Here is an 18,870-nt window from a genome sequence, read left to right as displayed (position 1 = left end):
AAAAAAAAAAAAAAAAAAAGAAAAGGAACAGTGTTTAAATTTAAAGATGTCCAGAAATGGCTGTTGACTGACCCGAGCTCCGGAACGTGAAGTCACTGAGTCACAGCAGTTAGGTGTGGCTTCATTCCACAGCACTTGCTGCTTGCTGCATTTTCTGCTTAGCCACTATACTGGCACTTGTCTGTATGTCCCTAGTGTCTGACACATCTTGGGCAAAGAATAGGTGCCCAGTTACTGTTTCTAAATTGTAATCCAGTGAATTGAATGTATAATATTTGCCCCATTTTATCTAAAGATCATCTAGTCAAATATTTCAGGTGGCAGACTTGGGAAAGAGGTCTGACTCTGCTCCTTATAATGTGGCTTCTTATTCTCACCTGCTTCCCACACCCCTTACAAATGTGTGACTCTGCAACAATTTGCATTTTTTAAATTTTCAATTTCCCAATTCTTTGGAAATACTTTCTGGTTCATTTTCATTTAAATGGTAATTTCTAGCTTTGTAAGGGAAAACCATTTCCCAGGCGTTTGATTTGCATTGGTCTGCAAGACTCCATGTATAAAAATGCCAAGTTGGATCAACATCTGCAGTTTGGACCTGTGTGGCTTTTTACTCACTTATGCCTGCTGAATTCAAAGACTTCCTTAAAACCTCTTTGGTTTTTTTTTTTCAATTAGGAAAAAGTGGGGAAAACCTGTCTCTTTATTTGCAAACAAGTTACATGTGGAGCAAAAACCATGAAATTAATATCTCTTGATGTGCATCCAAATCTGAACAAAACATAAACTTTGAGTAATCTACACACACACATGTGCAAGCCTCCATCTCAGTCCAGAACCGATAGTGGCCTGTGTGAGGCCTCCACTCATGGCATAGTCATCATTTAAAAACAATCATCTCATGATTCCTTGAATTTAAAAAGAACTGTTTAAAAATAAGTGTATATCAAGTACTTTTAGAATGCCAGTTGTAGAAATTTCTTCTAGAAATAATGGTTCATTTGGAGTATAATATTATATAAGCTTTCACTTACATAGATCCAGGTGGCTTTAAAATCAAGGTGAGAAATTGTTGCTGAGTTGTTTTAATGGCGCAGAACACACATATTTACTTCTTTCACAAAACTGTCTTGACAGTGGCCCTCCCCAGTAGATTCTTGTGGTGGAAGTCACTCTGACCTAGTTACTAAAGTTCATTCCAGCCTTCGATCTGAACCCTCCCGAGGTAAAGTCCAGCAGCTCATGGCTCCGCTAGTGTTGCAGACCCACATGTTAAGGGATAGCCTGTCCCCTGCAATAGGGAACCGTCAGCAGGACGTGGGCTGCTCTTTCACAGCAGAAGTGAGGGGAAAGGTGCACCGGCGCAGATACAGCCACCAAGTGATAGATGTATGCAGTTTTAACACCCAGTTCTACTTGGGCATTGTATGTACACAGTAGCATTTTATTTGGGAACAAGGAGAAAATAAGATGCAGATTTTATCTTTTTCCAAGGAAAACAGAACAAGCATAGTTGTATTGAAAAATGAAAAGCATTAATTTCCATCTATTTTTGCTTATGTGATAAGGTAGCTTGAAAACAAAATAGAAAACAGCAAATAGTTAAGGCAGGAGTTAGGTACTCAAGGCAAGTTTTAACTTTCTATTCAAATCTGATTTGATAATAAAGAATAAGGGGGGCTAAGACTGCATTTATTAAGTTTTATTTTCTGAAATAAAATATCACTAGATAAAGAATCACTGTGCGTGTAGAAAAATGCACTGAAAAAAATAATGCATACTCCTTTTGGTTAGGACACAGTTTTAGTTGGATTTAAGGTATTTTTTATGAGTCTTTCTTTTTTTACCTAACTCAGTTGATGGCAGTCCCAGGCTCGACAAGAATCTTCTCTTCTTGTTCTAAGCATTCTCTTATTTTTCAGAACTGCCGGCTGGTTGGGAAAAGATTGAAGACCCTGTCTATGGTATCTACTATGTAGAGTAAGTGCCTGTTAGTAACCCACACATTAGCTTCTGCCCCTCTTGAATTATGTACATTTATGCAAAGCAGAATTTGTCATTGTTATAAGATACAAGGTAAATAATAATACATTAATTTTAAAATGAAAATGTTTGTATACTTTAATGAACAAGAAAATATTCATTGAATCCAAAGGTAAATTCTGTTATTAATACCCTTACTAAGGACAGGATTCATGGCTCTCGTTGGCCACGGTCTTGTAAAGACTAAATACAGTCCTGGCATTTGGCAGGTACATAATGAGTTAATACTCATTATATTGGACAAATGACTGAGAAAAGCCTGGATGCAGGAGAACAGATGACTAGCTGATATCTTCAGGAGGAAGACCTGCTTTAAAAAGTCACTTGAAAAACACAAATGCCTTGCATTTGCAAACCAATGCTGTCTGATCATAGTCCTTCCTGCTGTGATGGAGAGAGCTGGCCTGCTTTCTCTCGTGCTGCCATGTTGAAAGTCATTTGTATAATGTCTTTGTGATATGACACATGATGCAGAAATGCCAGGCCATAAAATGTCCACTATCTGATTGTTAAAAAAAATTGAGCTCAATATAGCAAGTGTCGTTAGGCAGTATGAGCATTGCCTCCTCTTTACCTAACAAGAACTGGCAATTTGGGGCATCAGAGAAACAAGTGGGGTTGTTTCTCTGACCCTCCTAAAATAAACTTCCTTTGTGAACCCTGAAAATTATCTTTCTTACAGATACACAGCAAGCTTTCTTCTACTTAGGGTTCACTGTACATTTCCCCTAAACTAGCGTTTGTAAGAAAAGGACAGGTGATGACTGCTTTGACAGGTGACTAAACTTTGTTTTTGAAGGTCTAGGTGTTTGCTCGTATGATGCTTGTATAGTATATGTGCATTACATTTATGTATACTTACACATGTATATACACTACATAAGACCTGTGTGTGTGTTGCATGTGTTTACCATGGCTTTATCAGTTACATAACCATCTAAAATATCTGAACATTATCCCATCTGCTTAGGGGAGCAGCATTTACAGTCTCTTTGCCTGAGGGCTATCCTTTTAATCGTGTCTCCCTGTCAATTGATCAAATAGTTGACAGATGTTAGAAGGGTGCTCTTGATAAAAAAAACCTTGCTGCTTTGGCAAATGGTTATGCTTCAGCAAGACCTACTGTAGGAAGTTCACATGTGACATAGTATGTCACTGACGACATCGCATGTACTCTTTAACCTTACTTTTCAGTAATTCCATCATCTACTTCTTGTATCATTTAAGCAGCCGCACTTTCATGTGGTACCTCGGACACACTGGTGGAGTCGGTAGTTAAAATCCTGAGATTTGAAAGCAGACTGACATGAGCTTGCATGCCTGTTTACTGTTTACTGCATCCCAGGGATGTGAGTTACTAACTACGCAGAAGTTTGCTTTCCTTATCCACAAAATCAGTAGTGCCACCCTATCTGTGTTTTTACTCTGATTGCTGCCCAGGGGCAAGCATTATTTGGAAGTAGTAAGTGAAACATTCTAGAAATAGGTAATGCATAAATTTTAACTTCTGTGCCCTTCTGAGTAGCAAGATGAAATCTCCAGCCCACTCCCCATTCCATCTAGTTTAGGAGAAGAATGATTACTGTGCCCAGATATCTGTGCTGTGTGAACCTCACTTTAGCCTTCTTGGTTACCAGATTGACTCTCACAGGATTGCAGTGCCTGTGTTCCAGTTACCCTCATTTATGTTACTTAATTACAGCCCCAAAGCTCAAGAGTACCAATGCTGGCAATTGGGATATGTCAATGAGAAGCCATAGTGTGCTTCCTTTAAGTGAAAATTCTCAATAAGGAAGAACAACAGTCATATACTGATATTGCTAAAGTCTAAGGTAAATTATTGCTGTTAATCCCTTCCTATGCCTATTCATAAATTAAACTTTTACCATAGATCCATATATAAGGGGAAAACATGTAGAGAGAGCTCAGTGTTATCTGCTTTTACGGTCCATGTACATTCCATGGGAATGTGTCCCTCATGAATAAGGTGGTATTACTGTGAGAATAAGACTTGTCTCCGGGCTTTACTAAGGATTTTCCCAAAAAATGTGTGTACAAATGATTGTACAGTAGTTGGTGCATATAAATAGGCAGTAACTTCTTTATTTCCTTTTCTTAACTGTGCTTTTTGACGCAACTAAGTCAACATCAGTCCACCTGCATTGCTCTGTTTTAGTCAAAGGATATGGCCTGATAAGCCGTGTGTGTGTGTGTGTGTGTATGTGTGTGTGTGTGTGTGTGTGTTTGTGTTTCCTTGTGGAAAACTGATTACCTTCTTCCCCAGCCACATCAACAGGAAAACACAGTATGAGAACCCAGTTCTTGAAGCCAAACGAAAGAAGCAGCTTGAGCAGCAGCAGCAGCAGCAACAGCAGCAGCAGCAGCAACAGCAGCAGCAGCCACCACCACCACCAGAAGGTTGGCCTCTTCCCCTGGGGACACCTGAGCTAAGAATGCTAGGCAAAGCCTGGACACTGACACCCCCGTGTGGTCAGAGCTGGCCTTGAGGATCCAGGCATCCTCCACACAGGGAAGTTGCTGTCCAGGCAAAGAATAGATAACGCTGCTAGAGTCTCCCTATTCCTGCTCCCCATAACCCCTCTTAACAGCCAAAGGGGAATCCCAATTCTCAGGCAGCCACATCCCACTTTCCATCTCAATGTAGAAAGGGGCATCTTTAGACTGGAGATCTTTCTGAGGGTAAAGGAACTCTCTTGCCCTGACAGCGTACTCCTTTCCCCCCTTTTTACTTCAAGCAGAATTACTGGGCATGAAACTTACACTTAATATTAGGAACATTACATGTAATCATCAGAAAGAGCTGGTAATTTTAAGTGCTTTTTAAAATGTTACTAGCCGGGTGTGGTGGCACACGCCTGTAATCCCAGCACTTGGGAGGCTGAGGCAGGAGGATTGCTATGAGTTCAAGACCAGCCCGGGCTACATAGTGAATTCCAGGTCAGTCTCAACTATGCAGTGAGACTCTGTCTCAAAAAAACCAAAACCAAAAATAAATAAATAAAATAAAACGTTACATGGTAATTTACCTTCTTTGTAAAAATAACAGTTCAAGAGTATAGAACATTGAAATATCTAATACTCATACCCCCATTATCAGAGGTAAACACTCTACAGAAAATCTCAAGGAATACACAAATTGCATATGTTAACAGAAATCATATGAATATATACACATACAGTGTGTGCATTAACTTGTTCTTATTTTTTTCTCATACCAGCTTAAATTAATGTATATCTACCTTATAATTTTAATAGCTTTATAACATCATTGAATATTTCCACCATTATTTAGACATCCATTTATTAATACTTAGATTTTCTATATTTTTAATTGTGATGTTTTAAAATAGCCCCTCGATAATATGTAACTATTAGTAGATGAATATGAAATAACTACATATTGTTTTAGTGCTAGGGATGAAACCTAGGCCTCATGCATGCTGAGTACACGCACTGCCTCAATCATTGTACATACAGACCTCAGACTGGACTGGTGACCTTTCATGGGAAGCAGTTTAGGCTTTGTGATACATACAGCCACTCTCATCCCTGCTCAGCTCTGCCACTGGAGTTTGGAAGTACCTATAAACAAAATGCACATGAACAGGAATATCTCCGTAGCAGTAAAACTTTTAAGGCACTGTAATTTGCACTTCATATTATTTTCACGTGTCACAAATGTCCTTGCATTTTTTCAGCCATTTAAAGATGTAAAAGCTCTTACTGGCGCACAGGCTGTGCACAAACAGGTGTTGGACCAGTTTGGCTGGTAGGCTGTGGTTTGCCCGCCTTTGCCTGAGAGTGTATATATAGGCCAGTTGAATGTTCTCTTTGCTGATCTCTTTTTTATTGAAAAAGAACTTTTGAAATGCATTTTTCCTGAAGTGGTAAAGCTCACTGGTATGGGAAAGCAGGGTACGGACCATGGCATGTGCCCCTCATCTGTCAGCTGAGTAGAAAGGGACCTCGGTCCGTCGCGAGGTGTGCTCCCTGCGGGTTGCCTCTGAATCCCCACAGTGCCCTGGATGTGCCAGGATGTAGGAGTCCTGCTGATGGGTGCCCCTCGGGCTTCAGAGGCTACACAGTTAGTGCCTTGGCAAGCTGCTGGCATCCACCTTCCTCCCACCTACTGCCCGTGACAGGCAGGTTCTGCAATCCAGCCTCTTTCCACTTTCCTTCGGCAGTGTTCTCTCTTAGAAGGCTGCCTTTGTGTTACACTTCTTTACTTGAAAGCAATTGGACTTTCCGACCAGAGAGAACTAGAGTTTGTACTGATATGTTGCATTTCTTGCCTGAGACATCATGGACGGGAGAAAGAGAGATTGGTATCCTTCACGTAAGGTGAGGACAGGCACCAGCTTTGGGGCCACGCGAATCGTGTGGCAGTGGGCCAGCTGCTGAAGGGAAGACTGAAGTATCTCTTCTTCCTTGTAGAATGGACGGAAGAGCATTCATCCCTTGTGCCTCCTGTTACTCCAACCCACCCCCCGAGCAATCCGGAGCCGGCCAGAGATGCTCCGCTTCAGGGTAAGGTGTTTGTACTGTTCCGTCCTGATTTCAGCTCAGGAAACCTTCGCAGATACTTGAACCACCCCACATTTAACCCCAGCACATGCAGGCAGCGTGCTGACTCCGTACTGTTTCCGTACTGACTGTGCTGAGCTCCGCTCCGGCAGGTGTCCTTTCAGCCAGTCGACTCTTGTGCTGAATAAATTTCATGAAAGTATCGCTTTTATATTTCCTGTTATATGACCTTACAAAAACTTTAAAACTATGTAGTTTTTGGTCTTCCTGTATTTAAATAATTGGACCAGCAAGTGGTTAAAAAGTTAAACGTTGCCCCTCCCATCTTTCCTTTGGCAGTGAAGACATAAGTGAAGGCAGTTTTAAATATATTGTTAATGGGACATCAAAACAATTACAATCCTTTCTGAATAAGATTTTCAATTATTGCGATAACCTAAAAATAATGATACTTGTTAAGTAAGTGTTGAAACCAGACTTTTTCCACCTTAGCACTGTTGACCTTTTGGCTGGGTAATTCTTCCTGGGTCTTCCCCCGCATTGCTGCACCTTAGCCGCAACCTTGTCCGCTAGATGTCGGGCACAGGCTTTGCCCCCACCTCCCACCCGGTGACAGCCAGAAGTGTCCCTAGACATGGCCAGATGCCTCGGGAGCAAAACATTCCCAGAGTTGCAGTAACTGAATTAGAGGCCACAAGTATTTAATACTAGTTTAATAAGATAAATTCAAATGTCAGCATTAGATATTTCAAAACTCTAGTCAGCATATTTGTTTTTGACTAGGATTTTTTTGTAAACATAAATGTTTTGATGATGTTGTGTTTTAAGCTCTCTTCCCAGATCCTCGCCACTTTTGTTGGCATTTCTGCATGCTTTAGTGCTTCGGTTGGTGTCACATTCACAGGTAGCTCAAGTGCCCTCAGAGGATGTTCCTGGATATTAGGGGCTCCTGCGCTCCCCACCCCAGGCCTCATTACTCTCCAGTGATCAGAAAGGTTCTAGACTTCTTTTAAATAAGAAACACAGAACAAGCACCATGTTGAGCTGAGCTAGAAAATATTTGTGGTGCTAAACCATTAACAATACTCTAAAATTTATCTTCCTCTCTATATTTTAAACAAGATGTGACTATGACATATAAAAAGATATATAGAAGAAAAATTCTTTTCTCCTTTTGATTATTATAATTTTCAAAGAGCAAAACTGTTCCTCTGCTAGCTGATATTGTCAGGCTCATACTGATATCAACTTATGTAAAATGATTTCTTCCAACATAAGTGTACTTTTTTCATTGTGATGATGGCCTCTAAAAGCAGAACATACTTACTTTTGCATGCTGCCCCATCTTTACCAGCCCTGTTCATGTCAGGTCATCGATAGAGTCCCCTATCCTGTTCACTCAACCACTGTGTGGTTCTCATTTATAAAAATCAACACTTACAATTAGTGTTCATTGGTGTTCTATTAGGGTAAATCCCACACGGGCATAATACTATGGATTATTTTCCCTTTCCTCTTCCTTTTTTTTTTCCTTCAGCAGGATAACCCAAACCCAGGTTTAATACTGAACATATACTTCCTGCTAACATTACTGTGGAGTGAAACTCTGTGTGTGTGTGTGTGTGTGTGTGTGTGTGTGTGTGTGTGCGCGTGTGTGTGTGTGTGTACATATACATCCATCCACACATGCATTTGGTAGTTAGTAGTCTCCTTTAAAAATTTGTCATAAAGGTTAAAAAAAGATCAAATTTCAGGTTCTGGGCACCAAATAGAGCACCAATTAAGAATCTAGATGGCATTTATCTGCGAACATCATTTTAGCCTCAGTGTTTATGACTGGGTTACTATCGGGATCAGTTTCTCAGCATCATTTGTGTCTCAGATAGGACTCTGTGTAGATGCCATTGGTTACGACGTATTACCATTTGAATTTAAATTAATTACAATTTCGAAAAATTAGTTCCTCTGTCCTGGCCACATTTCCAGGACACCATAGCTGGACAGACTTCTGGGTGCCATACTGGACAGTGAAGACCATGGTGCATCTCCTTCTCTGGGGGACCTGGCTGGTGGATAGCGCTGGTCAGGAACATCTGAACACCAGATTGAAGAATAGCTTGGTGTGGCAGGGAAACAGTCTCAAAGGAAGGAAGACTGATTCAACTCTAATTTGATGAGTCTAGAGAAGACACTAAAATGAGTACATTTTAAAAGCTATCCCCGTGATTTCCATACACAACCAGTTCTTATAACTGCTGACTAGTCCAGAGAGGTTAGAATCTCAGAAATTACACCTGCCACAGAGCTGCAGCAGAAGCCTTCAAATTCCATTGCTTATGGGTAAGAAAATCTTTCTTCCCGCAGCTGCATTAACTAATGAGCTGCCCATACATAAAATGTAATAAAGTGCATAAATGTAAAACCTTCTCATCTTCCCTCTTCAGTTAGGAATGGGAAGAGGAAGTGGTGTAATTTCAAAGTTCTGCTCATGTCTCTATCAAGTTAAAAACATTCTAAGCACAAAATATGCTAATAGACTTTTTAAAATTCCAATAAGCTGCCTGGCACTTTTTTACATTTTCTAACTTGGCCTGTAGTATCAGTGAAAAATTCCAACATGCAAACACTTCCTTTCAGCCTTCTCAAAGACCTGTTGAATCTCATTTTTTTAAATGCTTTTATTTACTCATTTACTAAAAAAATTTTGGAGCATATAAAATACAGCAAACACTGAGTGTACAAACATACAAACAGCCCTCATGACTCTTACATTCCAGTGGTTTTTCATAGGTGCACATCCAGTGCGCCTCATCGCTGAGCACAGGGGACCATGGGACATAAAACCATGCCAGTAAGTAAAATGTGTACTGTGTTAGAAAGAAGTGAGTGGTGAGCATAAACAGCAAGCACGAGAGGGGACTTGGAAGCATGGGAGGAGGAACCATGATCTGGGAAGGTCCTACTGAGCAGGCCTCAGACACCAGTGTCTCTGCCTGGCTGAAATGTGTTTTCTTCTGTGCTCCCCAAACTCCTCCCGTGCCTCTCCTGTCCTCACTTCCACCAGATAGGTGGTTTAGCCTCTCTTTCCCTAGCCCCTCCCTGCAGGTGGCATCCCCCTGTTTGCACCTTGGAAGATGGCTTTGCATGATCCTGTGAGTCTTGTCTTTCTTTAGCCATGGTGCAGGGCTGTGGCTTGCCATACCTCCAGTGAGCCCTGAGAGTGCTCACTGGAGAGGGTAGTGAACAGACCTCGACTGCATGCAATTTAAAAGAGCCTTCTTCCTGTAAGCCCAAAACTTTTAAAATATGCAATTAAAAATTGTATGCATGCCCAGAGACTTTTTAAGGCCTTTTAATTATAGCTAACCAAAAATAACTTCTTCCTGGTGCCAGTCTTGTAGTGCAGGGTGTATGGGGATTTCTTCTCTCAGTTTTCTGGGGAGGGATAGCATTTTTGATAGTAAAGAGACAGGAAGGATGAAGAATGGGCAGGCCAGAAGAAAAGAGAGTCTGCTCATGGACGTTTGTTCACTACTTGGGACAGAGGCAGTGCTATGAGTTCCTCAGTTACAGAGAAATACCTTATAAACCCCGAAGTAAGACCTTTTTATTTATATCTAAAATATTAATCATTAACATATAAAAATAAATTTAGGTTTTGTGTTTGGAATTTTTTTTAACTATCTCTTACTTTATTTTAAATATGCCAGTTGAATTTGAGGCTGTATGGCTCTTGTTTGTAAGTTTATATGTCTAGTGTAAGGGTTCTATTTTGGCTTGTAGATTTGTTTTGCTTTGTTTTGTCTTATCAGAAGCCAAAAATCCTAAGCTTTTTTAAAACAATGAACCTTAACAGTGGTTGACTATTTAAAAAGCAATTTTAAAGGTGCAAATAAATAGGGAAAAATCAGTTGACTTTACAATTCTCTTCAAAGTAATGACCTTCAATTTTGAAAATAGTGATTTTGTGTTTTTGTCAAATCATTCTGTGTGTTTCCTGGTATTATCAGTGTGTTTTCAGGCTGAGCTTTCTCTTTGATTTAAAACTGAAGTTTTTGCTCACTTGGTCAAGCCCAAAACACCACACAGGAAACCATATTGCAAAATAGAAATAAATTAAAAAATAAAACAAAAGGAACAAATAAAGACTGACTGCTTTTTGGGGCAGCTCAATTACTGTCAGATGATAACTAAAACCAGGGAAGTGTGTCACCCAGTGAGACCAGTTCTGTTCTGCCCTTGATCTTCTTTTGGGACGTATGTGCCCAACCCACCTTCTCAGCAGAGGGCCTGTGAACACCCTTGTCCTTGAAATCAAGAGGGAAGACTTTGTTGGGACACATCTGTGCCGCAAGACCCCAAGCCAGCAAGCTTAGAGAGTTACCACTATGTTGCCTCATATCTTCCTTAATTCACCCTTTCACTCATGGTTATATTCTTTGTTCTTGTTTTAATTCAGGCAAACCCTTTTTTACGAGAAACCCTTCTGAACTGAAAGGCAAGTTCATTCACACAAAGCTGCGGAAAAGCAGTCGTGGCTTTGGCTTCACAGTGGTTGGTGGGGACGAACCTGATGAGTTCCTCCAGATCAAGAGCTTGGTTTTAGACGGTCCTGCTGCACTGGACGGCAAGATGGAAACAGGTAGAGTCCACATGGCCTTAGCATGTTCTGTGCAGTGAGACTGAGACTGCGACCCATATCTGGAAAAGACCAAGCAACATTGTGAGTTTATAAATGCCCTTTATGCACCTTGGAAGGAACTAGACTTCTCCATTACAGAAACTCTTCCCTGGGTACAGATGAAAAACGTGGAGACCATTTTAACTTTGGGAAGTTGTTAGGGTGCTTTTGAATACAGTAAAACAGTAATTTACTAAAAATGCAGATCCATTTCAATAAATGAATTCTAAACTTGAATCTCTGCAATGAGAATTTCTTTTTGGAAGAAACCTTCAGTGTTCTCTCAGTGATTATTCTTGTTAGCAGGAAAGACACTATATGCTAAAAGGATGCTTTGTTAGCAGTTAAAATAAGCAATAGGCTCAGTCTCTTTATACCTGATGATATCACCCTCAAGTCCTGTTTCAGTTCAGCTTCATGTTTGCCATGTAGAAGAGGCAAAATTTTGCTTCTTCCCTCATAGGATTTCTGGCTAGGCCTGAGAATTATACAAGACAAGTTAGTAGGAAAAAAGCATACAGATTTATTTAATGAGTTATATATGGCATGGGACACTCATGTGGAAATGAAAGCCCATAAATGCTATTAGAGTGGAATACTTACCAAGTTGGACACAAAGTAGGTTTGGGACACAGTGGTCAATTGGATAGAAAAGAGAGTAGGAAGTTGAGGGCTATACACAAAGTTGGTGTGTACGTATTTCTCTTGCACTTGACTTCATATCTCTGACAATAAGAGCTTTTGGGTGTAGGAAGGACATCTTTCATAAGAAATTTCATCTCTTACTTTCAGGAAGGAAAAGAGAACAGTTTGAGTGCCTTTCTTACTCCTGCTATTTTCTTTAGGTCAAAATAATCCTTATGCCACAGTGGCACATTGTGGAGTTGCATGTTCTGAACTTCAGCAGAATGTTACATATTGACACAATACTTCTGGATGCTACGTGTTTTGACCCTCAAACTCTTACCTTTTACAGGGGATGTAATTGTCAGCGTGAATGACACCTGTGTTTTAGGACACACACACGCCCAAGTTGTGAAAATCTTCCAGTCCATTCCCATCGGTGCCAGCGTAGACCTTGAGCTCTGCCGAGGTTACCCATTGCCTTTTGACCCAGATGACCCCAACACAAGTTTAGTGACCTCGGTAGCCATCTTGGACAAAGAACCAATTATTGTGAATGGACAAGAGACCTATGATTCTCCGGCAAGCCACAGTAGTAAAACAGGCAAAGTCAGCAGCCTGAAGGATGCCAGGCCCAGCAGCCCTGCAGATGTGGCTTCCAACAGTCCCCACGGTTACCCCAATGACACTGTCTCCCTGGCTTCCTCAATAGCCACTCAGCCGGAACTCATCACTGTTCACATAGTCAAAGGGCCGATGGGCTTTGGCTTCACCATCGCGGACAGTCCTGGTGGTGGTGGCCAGAGGGTGAAGCAGATCGTCGACAGTCCCAGGTGCCGAGGCCTGAAGGAGGGGGACCTCATCGTGGAGGTTAACAAGAAGAGTGTGCAGGCTCTTGCTCACAACCAGGTCGTGGACCTGCTGATCCAGTGTCCGAAGGGAAGCGAGGTCACACTGCTGGTGCAGCGAGGAGGTACGAGGTCTCCTTTTGCTCTTTGCTGTTTGATCCCAAATCTGTTGCTTAGCTTGCTGGTCTTGGGTGATTGTTTTTTGGGTTTTTTTTCAGTCTGTTCCTTTACAGCTGTTTTTAATTAAATGTTAGAAATACTTTCCAGATGCCTTTTGATTGCCCTAGATGCTCGTTCTTTAAAACACACCAATGGTTTATGCACCGTGTCACACATTTGCCATGAGAGTCATATTTTAAGGCATAGTCAGAGTATGTCTTTGAAAAACTAAGATTTAAAAATCTTTTTCCTGTAAGGGACCTGAGACTTGCTGGCACAAGTCACAGGATGTGGCACATAGCCCCGCCTCGTCTCACACTCCTTCCTTTTGTCACTGTTTTAGTCACTCTGGCTTTTTAAAAAAATTATTTTCATGATGTTTCAGGCCCTTTTCTGCCTCAGGGCCCTTGCACTTCTTGCTCCCTTTCCCTGCCATATCCTATTTTTTGGTTCTTTTTTCCACTGGCTCAGTTACATTGAGGTCTCATCTTGAGGAAAGGTTTCTCTGATGATTCATCTATATTAGTCCCACCCGTGACACTTCCACAAAATTTCTTGCACATCATTCATTATGATAGCATTTATCACAATCAAATTAGTATCACAAGGCATTATTCTGCGTATCATTTGTTTTTCTTTATTTTTCTTTTCACTGAATCAAAGCTCCATAAAGCCAGGGCTCATGTCTACATACTGACCCCTATTGTTGGCAGCATTTAAAATGCCTGCCTCCTTTCAGGTATCCTTAAATGAATGATTCTGCAAGTGATTATTAATAAGTGGTAGAACAAGTCTACCTCAGCTTTCCATGTGATGAAATGGAAGAGGCTCTCCAGAGCTGGGCTATCCTGAAGTTTTCTACTATTCGAGTATTCTGCTTGAGAGAGTGACACATTAGTGACAGGGCTGTGATTCGTAGTCTCGCTGCCAGGCAGCTTGAAGCCCTGGTGGTACATGCATGACTGTCCCATTGAGGGGTACAAGCTCCCTGGTGGGTCAGTCCACGAGTACTGCTATAGTGCGGGGCAGTGGGAACAAATATGTTAAGCTTCTTCCTGCCTGCCCCCACCCAACCACTTGCTCCACAAGCCCTCCCAAAAGCTCACACGGAGAAATGTCCTTCTTTACAGCACTGAAGTGTCTGCCTGGGGTACATATTTGGGACTAGCCTCGACTGACCGCTGCACACAGTGGGCCTCGGACTGGTTGTTCCCCTACCTTTGCCAAAATGATTCCTTTCTTGCATAGCATATTTGTGCCATCCACAAAGAGATGAAGAACAAGACTTTTACTTCCTCTTGGTTGCGTTGCAGTGAAGGAACCCATTCATGTCACAGCAGCCCACCCCACTCCCATGAAGCTGCATGTTGTATGATAAAAATGATTGGGGTCATTGGAAAGAAATCCAAAATACAGAACAACAGCGAACATGAATCGGGTGCTCAGCCATCCTTGCTTGAGCAGTTGTAGAAGCCATTGTGCAGATTTTATTTTTAAAATGTTCCGTTACAATTTTATAGTCTCTTCGTGTACCTGGACCACTTGGTTCCCTGACCTTTGGTTCATAAATAGTGGCCACTTGTAGGAGGAAATAACTTGAGCATAAAGTTGATGAGGGCGGTAATGACATTTGCCTGTTTCAGACAGATAGTGATTTACCAGGCACAATCCTGCCTACACACACCTTTTATCTAGTTTTTATCATTTCTCTGGAGCTTCAGAGGGTGCCAGTCTCCAGGAGGACTAAGAATTTGCCCTGCTTCTGTGGTTTCCATTCAGTAATCTGCCTACCTAACTCTGGACAGCACTGATTTTGCATAATTGTTCATTTCTGTGGCCAACAACCTGGAAACTTTTCAGTAGTTCTTGGCACATCAGGCACATTTCCATTTTGCCCATTGCTCGTTTGCTAGTCACAGGCCACTGTGCTGTGCCCTCGCCTTCAGTTCTGTTGCCTATGTGATACATTAGGTTTTTTTGTCTCAGTCAATTCATTGTTTTACCTATTTATTTATTTACTTACTTGCAGTACTGGGAGATCAGCTTAGGGCCTCTCTACCTCTGAACTGTATCCTCAGCCCTTTTTGATTTTCATCTCACTGAGTGACCCAATGTTAGGGTTCATATCTAGATGTCCCCCCAAAACCTCATGCCCTCAAGTGGGCCTTAGGGGAGGTGCTTGGTCCATGGGAGTGTGATCCACTGCCTGGTGTGTAGCTAGATGTGATGTTGGGTGGTGAGCCTGCTTGGGGGAGGTGGTCACCGTGAGTGTGGCCTGGAAGGGTCCCTCTCCCTCCTCCTTCCTTGATCCCTCACCCTGCTTCACTGTCATGGCATAAGCTGTTTCTTCTCTGCCACGCACCTTTCCTTAAAGCCAGCTGACCCATGGACCGAAACCTCCACAGACTGTGCACCACAATAAACTTTTCCTTCCTTAGACCGTGGGTGTCAGGTACTATGTCCTGGCAGCAAGAAAGTAACTAAGACATCCGTGCCAGCCTTGAGTTTGTGATCCTCCTGCTGCAGCCTCCTGAGTATCTGGGATTTCAGACATGTGCCACAATGTCCAGCTTACATTCATTTCTAAGAGGACCAGAAAATCTTATCACAGTCTACAAACTGAAACTTACTAGAATCTTGCCGTAATGAATTTGCCTAAAGTGACAAACTTATTATACCCCTTGATTTTAACTATGTCTGTTTTCTCTTCTTAATTTCCAAGACCTTGTTACGGACCAGAAAATCTTATCACAGTCTACAAGCTGAAACTTACTAGAATCTTGCCGTAATGAATTTGCCTAAAGTGACAAACAACTTATTATACCCCTTGATTTTAACTATGTCTGTTTTCTCTTCTTAATTTCCAAGACCTTGTTTCTGTTAATGCTATCACTTTTAATAACATTCATGTGGAAAGATTCAGAATCTATTGCCTCATTAGTCAACATCTACATGGCTTATTTCAGGACCTGAGTAATTTAAAATCACTATAACATCAGCATTCTTTTAAAATCTGCCATATGCCTTGTGTTTGATTTATGTATGGGACAGAAAGTTTGTACATCTGTAGTTGGCAGGCTAGCACAAGCTACTATTCATCTTTCTGGAAAGCATGTAAATAAATTTGTTTTTGTCATGCATTAGTTATTTGAATCAAGGCTGACATATAATTATGCCTCCTGTATGGTGGGGGGCATAACGAGGGGTCTGATAAAACAACAATAACAGTAATGCAGTTAAATGAAAAAGTAAATGACCACTGATTTCTCTATTGAATCTCATTTCCATTGTGACTGCTGCTAAGCGGATTGATAAACTCATTAAATCCACACTGTTCAAGAGTCTCAGGAGCTCATATTACGAGGATGAGGTATTCTGTGCTTTATAAAACAGGTCTTTGCTACTTTGGGGACATACTGACTGTTCGGTGCCTGTTTTAATTCTTAATCCCTAAGCTCATTTTTGACGTTTGTTCCTGTCAAGATCTGGTATGTTATCCTTTTTGGTATTTTCAGTCCATCCCTTCTGTTTCCTCCAACATGGAATCAAGCAGCGGTTGCAGTATCTTTTGTGAGCTTCTGAGTTGCACAATTTCCTGGTGGAGCACGGACCTGCTGGGCCAGTGGACTGGTTCACGGAGCCCTGCACACACTCTTCCTTGCCCCGGGCCCAGCCCTCAGGTCTGCTGGGGCACCTCTCTTCCTGTGTCCTTTCCTCTTCCCCCTGCTGGTCCAAGAGTACTTTCCACTTTCTATAACAAAGTGCTTTCCTTAGGAAATCCTGTCATCTGACACCAACGTCAGCCTAGAGGCTTCTTTAGGTGGGTGATAAATTACACTGGGTGATGACTGCTTAGCAGTGTTTCTTTTTATTTGCTAAACACATGGAATCTTTCCCATAGCAAGACTTCACTTTTTACAAAGGATTATGTGTAGGCAGTGCCACTACCTATGCCCTTCCTGTACCCAGTGAACTCTCGAACTGTCTTTAAGCTGCCAAATTCCTGTAAGCAGGTTATTATTATTCCTGCCCTGACATTGCTTTCTTTGTCCAAAAAATGGATATTATGAGCTAGAAAATCTTTCAGGCAGCTCCTTCTGGCTAATTTTGCAAAGGATTGTTGTGTAGAGGAAAGACCACAAGATTCTGGAGCCAGAAAAATGAAAGTTTGGATCAATGTGAATGAAAAGTTTCCTGGTTGTGTGACTTTAGCCGAGTCATTTGCCTTATCTGAGCTCAGTTCAATATCTGAAAAACATGAATAAGACAAGCCTTGCACTGCATACTGTAGATTAAATAAGTAAGTACTGGTACCAGCCCCTGATGTGGACATGGTCGTCCCATCACAAATCAGGAGTGTTTTGCTGATATTGCCTAATATCAGAAGCATGTGGGTGAAGGTGGCATTTTACTTTAAGAAAAACATAAGCCGTGGCCAGCACCTACAGTCGTAATCTCAGTGTGAGGTTTTTGGGCATCTGTATTTGTATGTTCAGAGCTCTACTGCTGATCCTGATACATAGCCAGAATTTCACATAGCTGTGGCTCCTTCTAGATTTGATTTCATGCTGTATTCCTTGGGGAAAAGCAAAAAACTTATTTCCATGTCTGAGTAATTTTCTTTTTTTGAAAGTCCATTTTTAGCCAGCTGCAGTGGTACACATCTGTAATCACAGCCACTTGGGAGGTTGATACAGGAGCAAGATGAAGGACAACTAAAGCACTTAGACCTTACCTCAGAATAAAAATATACCCATCAGGGCCGGGGATTTAGCTCAGCAGTTTGGTGGCTTGCCTTGCAAGTGCAAGGACCCAAATTCAATCCCAGGTACAAAAAAAAAAATATATATATACACACACACACACACACACACACACACGCACACACCCATCAAGGACTGTGCTGAGGGTATCTTCAAGCGTTTTGCCTAATCTTTCAGAAGAGTAAGTGTTTGATACATTTGACTTCAGTACGCAGTGAGAGATGTGTCTAGATTCAATCGTCTATATGGTACTGGCACAAATTCAGACATGAGGATCAGTGGAATAGATAGAGGAAGCGGGAACAACCCCAGGCACAGTCAGCCATCTGGTCTTTGACAAACTCGTACATTGAAGGAAAGATGGCTTTTTTAATAAATGGTGCCTTTACGTTTTATAAACAGAAGAGCTCTCGGGCTCTGAAGTCCTTGCGGCTGCCACCTTTCTCCCTGTTCTGATTCAGCACACAGAAGGGAGGTTGGGTACTGGAGGTGCCTGTTTTGAGCACAGTCTACGCCAGCCTTTGTGGATCACAGAAGCAGAGGAAATGATGTGTTGCTCGCCATGTACTGAATGCTTTTGTTGGTTCACTAAGTAACTTTAGGGTCTGGTTCTAAAGTAGTAAGATGTTCAAATTCCCAGAGGGCAAGATTGAGTTCAGCTTCTTATGCCACAGGCACCTCATGGGGAACCTGGCAGGTGGAAGATTCTCAGTAAATAATAATTGAATACATTAACTTTGACTCATAAGTCACAGTACAGGATGGGTCATATTGCTTTATAGTCATACTTCATAAGTCTAAGAGGATACTGTTAAGTATTAAAAGACAGAAATAAGGGCCAGGGATTTAACTCAGTGGTGCTGCACCTACCTGGCAAGCACAAGGTCCTGAGTTCAATCCCTGGTACCAAAAACAAGATAAAAATGAGATGAAAATGGTGGTGATGGTGACGATGTTACTGACGTCATTTACTGAGGCCTGCTCTGAGCTGGGAACGTGACAGTGGTTCACGCAGTCACCATGCTTCAAACTGTACGTGTGCACATGCATGCATACATAACAAAACCTAGCAAACCCCTGCTGCTCTGACCAAATTGGATAGGCCGCCAGTTTGCAGTGTGATTCTGAGTAGGACACTGTGAGATGACAGTGGAGGCTGCCACCTCCTGCAATAGAAAAGCCCCACCCTACCACCCCAAAAAAGGGG

General features: G+C 41.7%; 1 protein-coding gene across 1 annotated transcript in view; it reads left to right on the top strand.

Annotated features, from left to right (window-relative positions):
* The window catches only part of Magi1 (membrane associated guanylate kinase, WW and PDZ domain containing 1), a 577,911-nt gene that overhangs the window by 506,672 nt on the left and 52,369 nt on the right, over positions 1–18,870 (top strand). Inside the window, exons 8-12 of the mRNA XM_033757021.1 lie at positions 1,923–1,980; positions 4,328–4,461; positions 6,499–6,591; positions 11,048–11,230; positions 12,246–12,866. Coding sequence (XP_033612912.1) covers positions 1,923–1,980; positions 4,328–4,461; positions 6,499–6,591; positions 11,048–11,230; positions 12,246–12,866 — 1,089 coding nt within the window. The remainder of the gene's footprint in view (positions 1–1,922; positions 1,981–4,327; positions 4,462–6,498; positions 6,592–11,047; positions 11,231–12,245; positions 12,867–18,870) is intronic.

Source organism: Fukomys damarensis, unplaced genomic scaffold, assembly GCF_012274545.1.
Source record: "Fukomys damarensis isolate Sample0158 unplaced genomic scaffold, DMR_v1.0_HiC HiC_scaffold_28, whole genome shotgun sequence".
NCBI lineage: Eukaryota > Metazoa > Chordata > Mammalia > Rodentia > Bathyergidae > Fukomys > Fukomys damarensis.
The sequence above is the reverse complement of the archived record's forward strand: the minus strand, read 5'-3'. Positions and strand labels throughout refer to the sequence as shown.